This window comes from Engraulis encrasicolus, chromosome 24, assembly GCF_034702125.1.
Source record: "Engraulis encrasicolus isolate BLACKSEA-1 chromosome 24, IST_EnEncr_1.0, whole genome shotgun sequence".
NCBI lineage: Eukaryota > Metazoa > Chordata > Actinopteri > Clupeiformes > Engraulidae > Engraulis > Engraulis encrasicolus.
In genome coordinates this window covers 2,801,295-2,816,294 of record NC_085880.1, presented here as the reverse complement: position 1 = coordinate 2,816,294, position 15,000 = coordinate 2,801,295, and the positions used below count along the sequence as shown (strand labels likewise).

At 46.6% G+C, this 15,000-nt stretch overlaps 1 protein-coding gene across 3 annotated transcripts in view; it reads right to left on the bottom strand.

The window, feature by feature from the left end:
* tasp1 (taspase, threonine aspartase, 1) overlaps window positions 1-15,000 on the bottom strand; it is a 60,235-nt gene that overhangs the window by 4,447 nt on the left and 40,788 nt on the right. For all 3 annotated transcript variants that reach the window (XM_063191653.1, XM_063191652.1, XM_063191654.1), the window contains 2 exons: window positions 14,060-14,161; window positions 10,337-10,410 (listed from right to left, as the gene is read on the bottom strand). In XM_063191653.1, the coding sequence (XP_063047723.1) occupies window positions 10,337-10,410; window positions 14,060-14,161 (176 nt within the window). The remainder of the gene's footprint in view (window positions 1-10,336; window positions 10,411-14,059; window positions 14,162-15,000) is intronic.

The following is a 15,000-nucleotide window of genomic DNA, read 5'->3' as shown; positions in this document are numbered from 1 at the left end:
AACCGGAACAATACGTCAATGGAAAAGAAAGCTTCCGCAGCTGTTTCTCTGGAGAGTGCTCATTTGATGTGTTAGGTCAGCTAAACATTTTTTTTTTTCTGACTGCTGGGTGAACTTGCCAGCTTTGATGCGAATCCAGCCAGCCAGCGCCCCACAAAAGATGCACAGACCTGCTGTTTTTTTGGTGGTTTTTTTAACTCACCCAAAAAGATGTCTAAATTCAGATGTCTAAATGCATGACAGGAGGACAAATCTCCAATGTTGGTGGCTGAAAGTGTTAAACTGAATCACACACAAACGCTGTATTGATAACAGATGCTGGTGTACCGTATGTTTTATTCATAACTAACCTATATAAAATGTCTGTCAAAGTTCCTTTCTCCACTAACCCCAGCATTCAGTGGCACGGCTACAAAGCCTTCCATGGATGCGTCACTAAATAAGCCGAACATGAATAATTCGCTTTTTTTTCTGCATTTCTTCCCGGAAACATTTTCACTAGGCAGTTTTATAAACCCAAACAAAGGGTGAGCGGGTTGGCGGTGGGGGGAGAGACAGCAAAGCAAATTGTTTTCTTTCAAGGCTCACCAAAAGTATTTATTTCTCCGCCATGTCCCTGTTCCACCCGCGGCCTCTCTGGGGAGACGACACTTGAACGTCAGCGGAGTGTGTTTAACCCATTTTAGCCTAAGCCATTTTTGGGAAAGGGTGCCCTCTGCCTATTAGATCCTAAATATCTCAGCCTCCAAAGCACATACAAACATGAAATAAGTTGCATATAAAAGCCCTCATTTAGCATTAGAATGTGTTCGTGGAGCTCCAACATACCCACATGTTTAATAAAACCCCTCAAATCTCAAGAGCCTGAATGCAGCGTACACGTGTCTCCAGGATAAAATGGGTTGAGAGGGAACTGTCTGCCGCTGCACCACACGCACGCACACAAAACTAGGCTGTCTCAGGACTTAAAGGTGCACTGTGTAATATTTTTAGTAGTTACTTTATTTATTTCCAGAATTCATGCTGCCCATTAACAAATGTTACCTTTTTAACGAATACTTACCACCACCATCAAATTCTACGAATGTATTATGACTGGGAGAAATTGCACTTTTCATACATGAAAAGCAGGGTCCTCTTACTGCACTGTGGATATACTAGTAAATATTAGTTAATTACTTAGTAAATATTCATGAAAAGATCACATTTGGCAACAGACAGAACCGTTTCAATGAGCAGCATAGTTGAAGTACCTACTCTATCTGCAATCCTACACAGTGCACCTTTAAGGCCCACGCTCAGCATCTCTGTGCTTCTAACCCACCCCCACCGCACCTCACCCCAGTCCAGTCCAGTGCAGTCTAGTCCAATGCTCTCTTTTTCTCACCAAGCCAGGAGGATAGTGAGATTTTGATGAAGTGATTAACCATGCACTGGTTTTGAGATCAGACAGAGCGTTTTGGAGTGAAGAAGATACAGAGAGGCTGAGAGCGTGAGAAGCAGAGAGAGAGAGAGAGAGAGAGAGAGAGAGAGAGAGAGAGAGAGAGAGAGAGAGAGAGAGAGAGAGAGAGAGAGAGAGAGAGAGAGAGAGAGAGAGAGAGAGAGGGCAGGTGGGAGCTGGAGAAAAGCAAACAGATTGCAACTGTGTTTGCCATTTTTGCCATAATCTGCGGGGAAAGAAACGATCCGATTACGGCAAAAGATCAAATAAAATCAGGTGGAAGACAAAATTACTGGCCGGCCTCCTTCGCCACAATATCCAGTGGGCTGAGGTATTTCCTTTGTCTGGCCAGAAACCAGATGCCGTTATCCCCCACCCACACACCTAGACACCCACCCACCCACCTCCAGAGGCCGACACAGGCAATGGTGTGAGCACAGGAGTGGCCACAATTTGTCCTCAAACCAATAAACAACCGTCGCCCTTCGCCTTCATCAGCTCGCTCTGTTAGCACCTCCACAAACATATGCAAGCACCTCTGTGTGTCTTAAGTGTGTTTAAACGCCAGAAAACCAGTGCAGCGCAGTGCAGTGCAGCGCAGTGTAGCACAGACGGGAGGCCAGGGGAACACAGCCTTTAAACTCCACTCTGACTCCGGTCGACGAGACGCAGGGCAAATAATCAAACAATTAAGAGCAACGGAGAGAAACTAAACACATCTGGTAATGGATGCCGCTTCGACAGGGAGAGTTAGGGGGAGTTAAGAGGAGGGAGACGCAGAGTGACTTATCCGCCTCGACACAACAAAAAAGAGATCCGATCTCCAGTGGACATGCTGTCTGTGTGAATTACAGGCTGAAAGAGCTCAAATGGAACAATATTGTATCGGAAATCTGCAGAGCTGTTGCTGTGCAGCTGACAATCTATCATTAGTGACCCGTCGTGAACACCAGCACTGGACAAAACAAACAAAACAATTGATGTGGTTTTGCTGTCAAGCAAGGACCAGTTAGATATGCGCTGGTATGGACATAAAACACATACGCGTGCCCTCCCCCCACCCTTCATCAAAGCTAGACTACAACTACACACCGTCTCAACAGATGGTCAGCTCGCTGCCCCTGCAGCACACATGGCAGATTGGGAGGGCCCAGCCCAGGGGCGCCAGATGTGGACACATCCTGTTCAAAGAAGCCCATGATGGGGGCATCTGGACCAGGGGCACTGGGCTGGTCAGTCACCACACCAGATAGTGGAGGCAGGGGGTTCAATATCACCCTACAGGTGAGAAAAAAAATACCCAAGTGGGTGGGTGTCTGGACTGGGACTGGCTACCAGACAGTGGATGGATTCAATACCACCTGACTTTAAAAATATATATATATAATATATCCACAGCCACAGATGAAGTGCCCTTAATCATGTCACGTCATCCCCTTCCCTTGCTTATGGATTGAAGGTGGCCCTCTGGTCTGGGGATGTGTGTTGAGCGCGAGGTAGGTGCACACTACTCCACACATGGGTTAAATAATTCCTATTTATTGTAATGTTCATTTTGGTTTAGAAAAGTTACTCAATTTATTCAATAATTAATTTTGTTTTTGCTATACTTTTCCTGCCAACCAGTGTCGGCCCCCCTAGCACTCTCTCACGGCCCCCTGGAGGTCCCCGGCCCCCACTTTGAAAACCACTGCCATAGGGTAGAGCTCTAGACAGCGGCATCAGTCTGCCCAGCTGGGGCCGGTTTGGGGAAACCTCAGCTGGCTCCAGATACTGCTAAACCATCACTCACAATTAAACTGTTAAAACCACAATACAGAGAGCGAGGGCCATTATTCACTGGAGACGGAGAACTTTTATTCAAATCCCCTTTTTCAGAGCCAAAGAAATTACACCTACCAAAATCACAATAAAGAGAGACAGGAGGAGGAGAGGGAAGGGGAAGGAGGGAGGGGTGGAGAGAGAGAGAGAGAGAGAGAGAGAGAGAGAGAGAGAGAGAGAGAGAGAGAGAGAGAGAGAGAGAGAGAGAGAGAGAGAGTCTCTCCAGAGTCTGCTCTCCACTCCTGCCAGCTGGGGTATACTGGAAACTTGTGTCTGCCTGCCTGCCTGCCTGTCTCCCCTACCTGTGCCGTATCTGCACACCTGCTTGACTGTCTACCTGGCTGCCCCGTCTCCCCAAGTTGTCTGTCTTGCTGTCTATCTGCCGACATGTCTGCCTGCTGGTCTAACTTCCCACATGCCTGCAGAAAAGGCCAGCCAGCCTGCCTGTCTGTCTGTTGGTTATCTCCAAACTGTCCTACTTTTTCCCTCCTGCATGCCTACTTGTCTGCGTGACTCAAACAACCTACCCAGCTCTACTGTTAGACTCCCTAGGTCCTACAGCGGTCTCCTTTTCAATGCTTTGGCCTGCACGCCTACCTGCCTGCATGCCTCTAACACACGCTTTCCTTACAGTGTCTGCCTGCCCTGCACACACTTGTCTGTGTCTTTTCGGGGCAGCTTGCACCCATGATCGTGCAGGCCAGCCGTGAGTGGTGTTTCAGATTAGCACAAACTCGCGATACACACCACTGAGTAGGGGTGCTAATAACGATTAAGATACACCACTGTCGGGGGGCGCTGTGGCGCAGCGGGGACCCCGGTTCGAGTCCGGCCGGGGTCATTTCCCGATCCCACCCCGTCTCTGTCCCACTCGCTTCCTGTCACCATCTCAGACTGTCCTATCAAATAAAGGCATAAAAGCCCCTAAAAATATATATATATATAGAAAAAAAAAGATACACCACTGTCTGAGTAAGGATGCAGAGGATAACGAAGGCGGGGCTATCAGTGGCTAACGGTGGCTGGTTCAGAGGCTGCCTTGTCGTTCCAATGGGGTGCGGTGCGTCCGACCCGTCTGGGGCCAGGAAGACACCATTCCAGCTGGCGGTGGAATGGGAAGAATGCCGCCGGAATGAGGGAGAGTCGGATGAGGAGCGTGAGCAAGCACACTCACACACGCTCAACACTCTCTCTCTAACTCACACACACACATGCATACAATATATTTTCGTCACGCACGCACGCACGCACGCACGCACGCACGCACGCACGCACGCACGCGCACGCACGCACGCACGCACGCACGCACGCACGCACGCACGCACGCACACACGCACACACACACACACACGCACACACGCACACACGCACACACACACACACACACACACACACACACACACAGAGTCTGGAGGCAAAGGTGCTGTCTATGACACCTAAGACAGGCAGGCAGGTGAGTGATGGGCCAATTCCTCAGCTCTTGCCAACAGCAGGGGCGTAGTAATAATAACAAGAGGGACATATTACATTCTTTGAAGATGAGGAGCTGTAAGTTACCTACCTACCTAGCTAGAAGCCCTGACCTGACTTGCTGCTGTTTTTCATTGGCTGCTTTTTCTTCTTTCTTTTTTTTGCTCTATTGCAGAGAAACGGAGGGCTGACGTATCCGTGCATCAAAGTCAGGCATCATGGAAAATAAAAAATGAGTGAAAAACAGACCGCAGCTGTAGTGAAAAATCTAGAACTTAAAAAAAAAAAAAAAGGCCCACTGTCCATATTGCATTTATCTTCTTACCAGTGTCGTAGTTTATTACTTTTAGCCTGGAAAAGGGTCATTGTGCAGGATTTGCTGAAGTTACTGATCTGCAACCTCATTTGATCGGCTTTTACAAGTTGCTATGAAAAAACAAAGTGCAACTATCGGTCAAAAGTAGCGAAAGAAGCCTCACTTTTCCACAGGCGATGCAATGTGCTGAAAGGAGTTCCTCAATGGGACGAGTGAGCAGCAGAAAGAAAGCCAAGGTCATCTGCCTTGCGGGCTGCACAAATGGCTGAGGAGAGCAACTCATCTTAGAGGACACTGGAAAGACATGTACAGCCCCAGGAGCTAGGAGCTGAGGCCTGCAGGAGAGCGGGTGGGGTGGATGAAGTGGAGTGGAGTGGTGGCGCAGGCTGGTCAAAGGCAGAGAAAGAGCAGGACCGCGTAAGATTGGAGGCCTTTGAAATTGTACCTCGAGTCCCTTCCAACGCCTGCTTCTCCAGACAAGACGGTGTCAGGTGGACTATGGTCATTAGTGTTCCAGGGTTATTTTCCACACGCACGCACATATGCACAAACGCATGCATGCACACACACTTTGCTTTAGTCCATCCATTCAATACGTTTTCATGATGTTTCTGAATCAGATTTAATAGATCGGATCTAAGTAGATCGGATTAAGAGTTATTTTGCGACGTGTATACATGCACTTTCACTTAAATCTGATTTAACGTCTGGGGAAAAGAAAGCATTGCGATTAGACTGAGGACGCACGCGCTGAGCGAGCCAAATAAGGCGTGGGGGCGTGGTCACTAAACCTTCATAACTACCAGGACAGGTGCTAACCTTCTGCCCGGAAATGAATGCCTTCAGTTGGACTGAAAGCTATAGGGACATCCCCTATTGTCTGGTTCTTTCAAAATGCTAGTTAGTTTACCCACCTATAAGAAAAACTGAGTGGTCAAAGGGTGATGAGGAGTAACTTTGTTGTGCTTCATTACTTCAATATATCAGTCCCTCCAGGAATTCGCGATTTTTTGCAACTTCAATGAATTCCCGCGAATTCTGCGCGACAGCGAAACTTTAACCAATCACCGCGATTGCCTGCAACTTTGAACCAATCCATGTAAAAAAAAAATGCCATCTATTCTATAGGGTGCCTCAATACGGTAGAGTTTGGCAGTCTGAGCTACAGCAGAGAACACCTCTACAATAACATCTAGCTGTCCAAGTTATCAAAGAAGCGTTTGTAGTGTAAAATGAATCACTCATCACTTAAATTGTCTTGGGCCGATTCAAAACTTAGTGCGTGAACATGCCGTGAGAAGGAAAATTCGCATCATTCACCATCATAGCCTGACCAGAGGCGTGTGTTCACCGAACAGCATTTGTAGGCCTATCATACACTGACGGTTCCTACAAGGAAGAGTGCAGAGACTGGATAAAAAAATTAACTCCAAGAATTTCTGAAGAGTGGACACGGATGCTTATCTCGGTGGTGAGTGCTCGCATTTTAAAGGAACGTTGGTGGTGTAAAAACCCGATGGCAGGTGGTCTGAGGGCTTCCGCACATAGCCTAGGCTCAGACAAAGTGCTGCGCACTGCTCCGCAAAAGTTCGATTTCATTATTTTCAATATAACCCCGCACACTGGCGCCGATGTCCGCAGACATTCGCCGATGTCGGATAGCAATTAGAGACAAGTTCTATTTTGTCGGCGCCACCCATTGACTATCAATGCGATGTTCGTGTGAAATAGGGTTTTGGGGGTCGGAAGAAAAAATGCGCCGCAGTGCTGTTTTATTGTTTGAAAGCCTGCTACACAGCTTATGAGGTTACTACCTAGGCTACCAAGCCTACCTCAAAAATATCAAAATGACCACTGAAAATAATATAAAAACACCAGAGGACTGGAGTGTGGCAGTGGGCTTTACTTTCAAGCGTGGGGAAACATATTAAAAATAGCAACAAAAATCGCACCTTTCACTTCATGCCGCAACAAAATCACAACAACACGGTAAGGAGCTCCGCAACTTTTATCGCGATTTTCTGGAAATCCTCGTGCACCATCTGGCAATTCAGATCGCGAATTTTTGAGAAAATGCCCGCGATTTCCTGGTGGGACTGATATATGGAAGCCACAACATTTATAGTCGCTTAGGGACTTTAAATTAAGCAAAACTTTCATGTGAACAGGAAGTGCCGCCATTTTTTTCTCACCAGCACAGAGCACGGGCTCTTGGCGCCATCGTGTGGCCAACGAGCATGCGCGGAACGACTGGATTTATTGTAATTCTGAACAAAAGGTTACTTGACAGAGGAACTCGTTTAATCGGATTTAAAAGAGGAATAAACCAACCACTTTAATCGGACTTAAGTTTAAATCAGAATAAACTTAAATCCTGTTCGGTAAGTGTCTACAGCAGACGTGGGCAAATTCAGGCCCGGGGGCCACATGCGGCCCGCTCGGCCATTTCATGCGGCCCTCAGAGCCTTTCCAAGAACAAAATGCAGATTCACATGGTCACTCATTCTTCAATGCGCTACCTAAAACAAGGGTCTTGGAAACATAAGATTACAAAAGTCTACATCTAGATACAATTAGCAGGAATGGCATAACTGACAATGGTGTAATTATGTTGGCGTACACCATTTCTTATTATTGGCACGGGCAAGTTGCCTACAACATCCGGCCCTTTGGGCAACTTTCTAAACCCAATGCGGCCCTTGAGCAAAAATAATTGCCCACCCCTGGTTTACATGATATTTTTGGAGCGGAATTAAGTTTTAATCAGATTTAAAGTGAGTTACATCGGATTTAAGTGTCTCATGTAAACGCATAGATTCACTATCCATCCATTCATCCATCCATCAAATAAGAATGTGAAACATGGCTACATTCCCCTACCAAATCTGTCTTTTAAACTTCCAAGTTGGCTGGAGGTGGACAATAATGTTCGAGGTGAACCCATCAGCAGTGCAAGATTAGGTTCAGAAACAAACACATCTCTTGATCTCGAGCACGGCACCTATCCCCACACTGCTCCAGAGAGACTGCAACCAATACCTCGTCATATTTGTTAGTCGCTTTGGATAAAAGCGTTGACTAAGAGTCATGTAATGTAACGAGTCCGACAGGCGGACAAAGATGTGTCCAAAAGCACAAATATGAAGAGAGTAACGTGAAAAACGGCTGCGAAGAGCATGTTTTGGCTGATTTAAAGATTGCGTTTCAGACGGACAGACCGACAGACCGACGGATGGATGGATGGACCGACGGACGGACATACCCTCTTATAGGGCTTTCAGGCCGACCAGAAAGGAGATGGAGCCGGTGCCCGCCTCAGTAACGTTCAGCACTAAAGCGCTTATCTGCGAACCGCCCGTGTTCATACCGGGCTCTGAACTTTTCCCGCACGTGACTGCGTTACCCGGATGAACCTGCTGACGGGCACGTTTTCGTCACAGTTCGCGGAAAAAAACCTAGTATTTTGCGGTTCGCGAAAGCAAATATCTGTGGCGTGAACACGACGGCCGGTTCCCGATTAGATGCGGGAATGGGCTCCAGCACGGTTCTCAGTCGGCCTGAACGCACTATTATAGAGATGCTAGGACACATCAAAAAATGTGATGCATGAACATGACTGAAGAGGAGACCATTGCCACTGCTGAGACAGAGAAAAAGAGTTCTCCTCCCAAAACACGTCGCCTCTAAAATTGCCAGCCATGGTGCAGACAGCATCCCAGTGTGCAGCTAAAACAACATAGCTGGCTGGTAGATATAACAGAGATCTCAACACGTGCAAGCTAGAGACAAGCACAGAGGGGGGAGCGAGACCTGAACACTCGCATTGAGAAACAACCCAGAGACAGAGAGAGAGAGAGAGAGAGAGAGAGAGAGAGAGAGAGAGAGAGAGAGAGACAGAGAGAGAGAGACAGAGAGAGAGAGACAGAGAGAGAGAGACAGAGACAGAGAGACAGAGACAGAGAGAGAGAGAGAGAGAGAGAGACAGAGAGAAAGACAGAGACAGCCCTCCTCTTCTGTCCCCACTCCATTCTTCTGCACCGTTTTTAACATGTTAGCAAAATTTAATCTTCCCTAATTCTAGTCTTTTTTTAAAAAAGAAAAAAAAGTTCAAAGTTTCCGCCGCACTGTCAAAACCTCTTATTTTCTGCCGCTATGCTTTTCATTTCCTCTCCCCAGCTACACTTTTGATGTCTCCCCCCCCCCCCTCCATTCCCGCCTCCACCCACGCCACCCCACACCCCCGAGAGGCAAAGGGGTCAGTCCCATTGTTTTCTCTCTCACGGCTAATTTCGGCATCGCATTACCCCAAGTCCGAGGCAGGCGCGTGATTTGTTTCTCTTGTCACTTGCCCGCCACTGGAAAAATAACCACACATTTTGGGGCGAGCATTTGATGCTATTTCGAGAGAGAGAGAGAGAGAGAGAGAGAGAGAGAGAGAGACGCGGCCCTGTAAGTCACTCAGTGGCCTGCGAAGCAGAGGAGCAGAGGTGAAGGAGTGGCGAGGAGAAGAGGAGGAGTGGTGAGAACAAGAGGAGAAGAGAGGAGAAGAGAAGGCGAGAGGAGGGGGGGGGGGGTGTTGCGCAGCCTTTTAGGGATTGGGGCGTGAGGAGAAGAGAGGAGAAGTGGCGAGGAGATGAGAAGACGAGAGGAGAAGGGGCGGTGTGTTACTCAGCCTTTTAGGGATGGGTGGGGGGGGCGCAAGCGTTCAGTCAGTTCACAAGCAATTACTGACAGCAGAAAAAATGTATGGGTGCACTACTGTGGCGCAGAGAAATCTCAGAGGACACACAAGACAGACAAAAGAAACATGCACACTATATGCACACACACATGAAAACATATGCATGCAGGGTACAGAGAGATACACAAAGTGCAGTGGAGGGTGCGCATATCCAGGAGAAAAGAAAAACACAGACAGAAACGCACACATACTCACACAACATACTCAAAGACATGCAATGCAAAGCATGCCCACTCATATTTACAAAGTTGCTCACACAAGTATGCATACGCATGGGCGCGCGCGCGCACACACACACACACACACACACACACACACACACACACACACACACACACACACACACACACACACACACACACACACACACACACACACACACACACACACACACACACACACACACACACTATGTACTTGATTTGATTCCACATTACAAGTTAATATCAATGGGAACCAAATCTGAGTAATACTCCAACAACTATTTTGTCCAACAAAAACGCTCGCTCGCTCACACGCACACGCACAGTGCTTGAGGGAAGCTCACCTTTGCTTTGCTGTCCTGGGCGGACATGTAGCCGACACACATGCTCTCTGTGGTATGGCTCCAGAGGAACTCCACTGCGGAGGGGAGAGGACAAACACAAGGCCATGGATCAAACATTACTCAATCTGACATGCACGCACGCACACACGCACGCACACACGCACGCACGCACGCACGCACACGCGCACGCGCACGCACACGCATGCGCACACACACGCACGCGCACGCACAGTACAAAACTACATGGAAATACCCAGGTGAAAAACCCATATGCTTAAAGTGTACTTTTTTGACCGTACTAAGTACAAAGTGTACTATTTTTTGCGATTTAAAGTGCGCTTCATTGCACTATTAGTGCGCTGAAGCACTACTAAAGCAGTACTTCAGCACACTTGTAGCAGACTGATAATATAATATAATACTATAATCCATGCTGTTTCTCAGAGCTTGTACATTAACCACATTCATAGATCACATCATCATGTATAGCACATTCGCCATTCACAGGCATTGCAGGTTCACAGAGATTTCAGATACACATATCACTTCAACTCAGCCTTGTTTCAACTTCCTACATTTGAACCCTTGTTTTAATCCACCGTCCCTAATTGCTTTGGTCAATTGCTTCTGTCTTACCTCTCACCATGAGGTTAGTGTGAGCCTATAGGCCTATATACCAGAACATATACGTGACCGTCGCAATGATGGTGGGAACATGGTCATTTTTTTGTGTTCCACTCAAAATGTAAAAAACCCTACATTATACGCAGAATATAACAATGAGTAATATTTTCATGCAAACCAAAGATATTACTTTGAGATAAATGGCTCTCTGTTTGAAACATTTATCTCCCGGAAGTGCAGTGCATGATGGGACATGCATAATGGTGCATGATGGGTAAATGCACTTTGTGTAAGTGCACTTTGAAGATATTTGGGTGAAGTACAATCATGGTGCACTTAGAAAAAGTATACTTGCAATATGTTAAAGCGATTTACTTTAAAGCGCACTATAGAAAATCACACTTCGAAGACATTTGGGTGAAGTATAATCATTGTGCACTTTAAAAAAGTGCAATTGCAATATGTTATTAAAAAATACACTTTTAGTAAGTTCACTATTAGAACACTATTAGTATATTCCTCTAAATACACTTTAGCCAAACATCTTCCAAGTCCACTTTAAGTATGGTTGGCTAAGTGTACTTTATTTAAGAGCAACTTAATGACATCTAATTTTAAGTACACTTTAAATAAGCATATTGTAAGCATACTTTTTCTTAGCACAAAAAGTACGAGTGCACTTTTAACATGCTAAGTACACTTCAGTCGTGCTTTTATTGTACTAAATTGAACCACTTTTTCACCTGGGTATTTAATGGTGAGCGTGACAGAGCAGGAGAGGGAGCGGGACCGATGGTAAGTAAGAACTAAAAGAGACAGACTACAAAGCTTGTCCACCCCAATACCGTGCTCTCTCTCTCTTGCAAGAGAGATTACCAATCATTATTCTCTTTTAAATGCTGAGGTCACCTTCACATGGCAAGACGCTCTGTGAGAAAAGTAAGTCAATATGTGTAAACAAGAAGGCAATCCAGACTCCCCAGTGCCTCCCTCTCTCCTCCATCTCTCCCCTCAATTTCAGTAACAAAGAGTTCAGGTGTCCAAGTGTTTCCATTCACAGGAAAAAGAGAAAGAAAGCAAGAAAGAGGGGGGGAGAGAAAGAGAGAGAGAGAGAGAAACAGAAAAAGAGGGAGAAACAGAGAGCCAGAAAGAAAGATAGAGAGAGAGAAAGCGAGAGAAACAGAAAAAGGGAGAGAAAGAGAGAAAGAGCAAACCAGAGAGAAAGAGAGAGAGAGAGAGAGAGAGAGAGAGAGAGAGAGAGTGAGAGCGAGAGTGCGAGAGAGTTAGGTGTTGCCCAATCCAAACAAAGACCCAATTGTCAAGTCCAACACTCCACTTTAATGTCCATTTAGTCTCTTCATTTATCCTCAAGAGAGGAAGAGATGAGGGGAGATGTTTGCCATGTTTACGCTTGGACGACCAATACCACTTAGAGATGTTTATAGATATATATATATATATATAAAAAGACATCCTCGCAATGTCGTCCGCAGTCAAGAAACCGCAGTCAAGCTCTTTACTTTCTTCTCAGAAATGGATGATTTAGGGACGTGCGTTGAAGGGTTTCACATAACCTCAGCAGTCAGCAAGAGACAACTGCTGTCATTCAGACGTGGTGGCGACTAGGCAGGCGTACCAAGAACGCTCGCCCAACATGCGTGTGTGCGTGTGTGCGTGTGTGCGTGCGAGGACGTCGAAGGAACCAATGGACGTGTTTTGACAGGATGCTACCGCGGCTGCCTGCGACCTCGGAGCGCTGGCTCTCGGCTGGGTCTGGGTTTGACCTCTGTGGCGAATTAGCGCAAGCGTGCAAGAGGACAACTAGCCAACGCATCAATCAAAACAGGGGGCAGGAGGATGGGGGGCTGTGTGTGTGTGTGTGTGTGTGTGTGTGTGTGTGGGAGGGTGTCTACAATAAACAGGGGAGAATGAGAGAGAAAGTGAGAAAACAGGGAAAGAACACAAAATTAACAGGAGTGAAAAAATGTGAGGAAAGAGGGAGAGAGAGAAAAAATAGAGAGAGCGAGGAAGAGAGAGAGAGAGAGAGAGAGAGAGAGAGAGAGAGAGAGAGAGAGAGAGAGAGAGAGAGATAAAGAGAGAGAGAGAGCAGAAAAGACAGAGGAGAGAGATAGAGCAGAGGAGAGAGATAATTGCTGAAACAGACAGTGAGCTAGATTATGTTCTGCTCGTCTCCCAACTATGCAAACCTCTGAAACCACTGGCCGAGCATCAAGCCATGCTTATCTAATGTCATTTTTTGTAATGAATTGGTGAACAACCACGGGCATGTCTGCAGGGACTGCTGTCTGAGCTTGCGTGCAACAGAGGGGGGGAGGCGGACTGCGGCCCGCATTTCTCGCAAGCATCCATAAAAAACAAACGGGAACATTTTGAGGATGATCGTTTGGAGAACTGTTACGGGAGAGGGACAGTAGGGGATGACCTGTTCTAGCGGCTTCCTGCTAATGTTGACAGAGGTCACTGCGGACTTAGGCCCTAAAACAAACACTATACTGCGTACAACACATCTGGGTGATAGGTTAGCAGTATCCCATCCAATTATACTTGACGAATTAACCCTGAGCACTCCCAAGAACAAAGCTTGAGGTCTTTACGATGTGATTTTAAGGGAAACGTGTCTTTTCACAGGATCAAAGTTAGAAACTAAAAGGGATCAGAGAGAATCAGCTGTGTGTATGTGCATGTGTGCATACGACACAAAGCACAATTTAAGCATGAGAGTGTCTGGGGCAGCCTCCGGCATGTGTCTCACCAATGGCAGTCCTACAATGATTTGCCCCCCTCCGACACCTCCCACCCCTCTCTTTCGCGGTGGCCCCACCCCCGACAAAACAAAAACAAAAATCAGCAAAAAACGCTTATAATAATTGACAAAAAACACTAATAGTAGTGTTACCATTACAACAATGTGGTAATACTGTAAATAACACCTTTAAAACTATTTTTAATTTGTTTACAACTATTTTAACATGTTTATAGTGATTTTCGCGATGTCTCGAGGTTGCAGGAAAAGACACAAAAGACAACCTCAACAAACAAAACAGATAAAAGTAATATGTGTGTGTGTGTGTGTCTCACCCAGGAGGGCTTGGATGTCTGACGAGGTCTCCACACACCTGCAGCATCGCAGCACAATCACTCCGCCCAGCACACAGTCCTCGCTTGCCAGGAAGGGCGATCCTATTGGACACGCACACGCAAACGCACACACGCACAAACGCACACACACACACACACAGTTTACCACAAATACATTAAAAAAAAATTGTTTTTAAAGGTACACAAACACAGACCAAAATATGTTTCAATTAAGTTGAATCGCTATCAGCACAATACAATAGCTGGTCAATCAGGACAACCGAAAGGCCTTCCAGCAGCTTCAGAAGGGGTCATCCAGCCTCGGAGGGCAAATCAGACAAGATGCTTCATAGCCCCTGTCCTTCCCCCTATCCAGCCACGCTGTGAGTAATTTATTGGCTATTTAATGTTCTGCAAGGGAAACATACATTTTCCCCCTACCTTTGCTGGCCAAGCTAAACAACTGCAAACAATTATTCTTTCCGAGCGCTTTGTTTTATTAACCAGACCAGAAAATTCACCGTCATTCTGAAAGTCTGCTTTTTCCCCCCCCTTCTTTCTTCTTCTTCGTCTTCTTTCTTGTCGAGCGTAATGGGGTTAAATAATGAGCAAGGTCCACTCTCTGCCACATTCCCTCCATCCACAATCACATGGTGACTGGATGGCAGAAGGTAGTGGGTGCATGAGCATTACACAAACGCATGCACGCAAACACACACACACGTGCACACACATTCATATGCACAAGCACACGCACACGCACACACACACACACACACACACACACACACACACACACACACACACACACACACACACATTCATATGCATGCACAAGCACACACACACACACACACACACACACACACACACACACACACATCACACACACACACACACACACACACACACACACACACACACACACACACACACACACA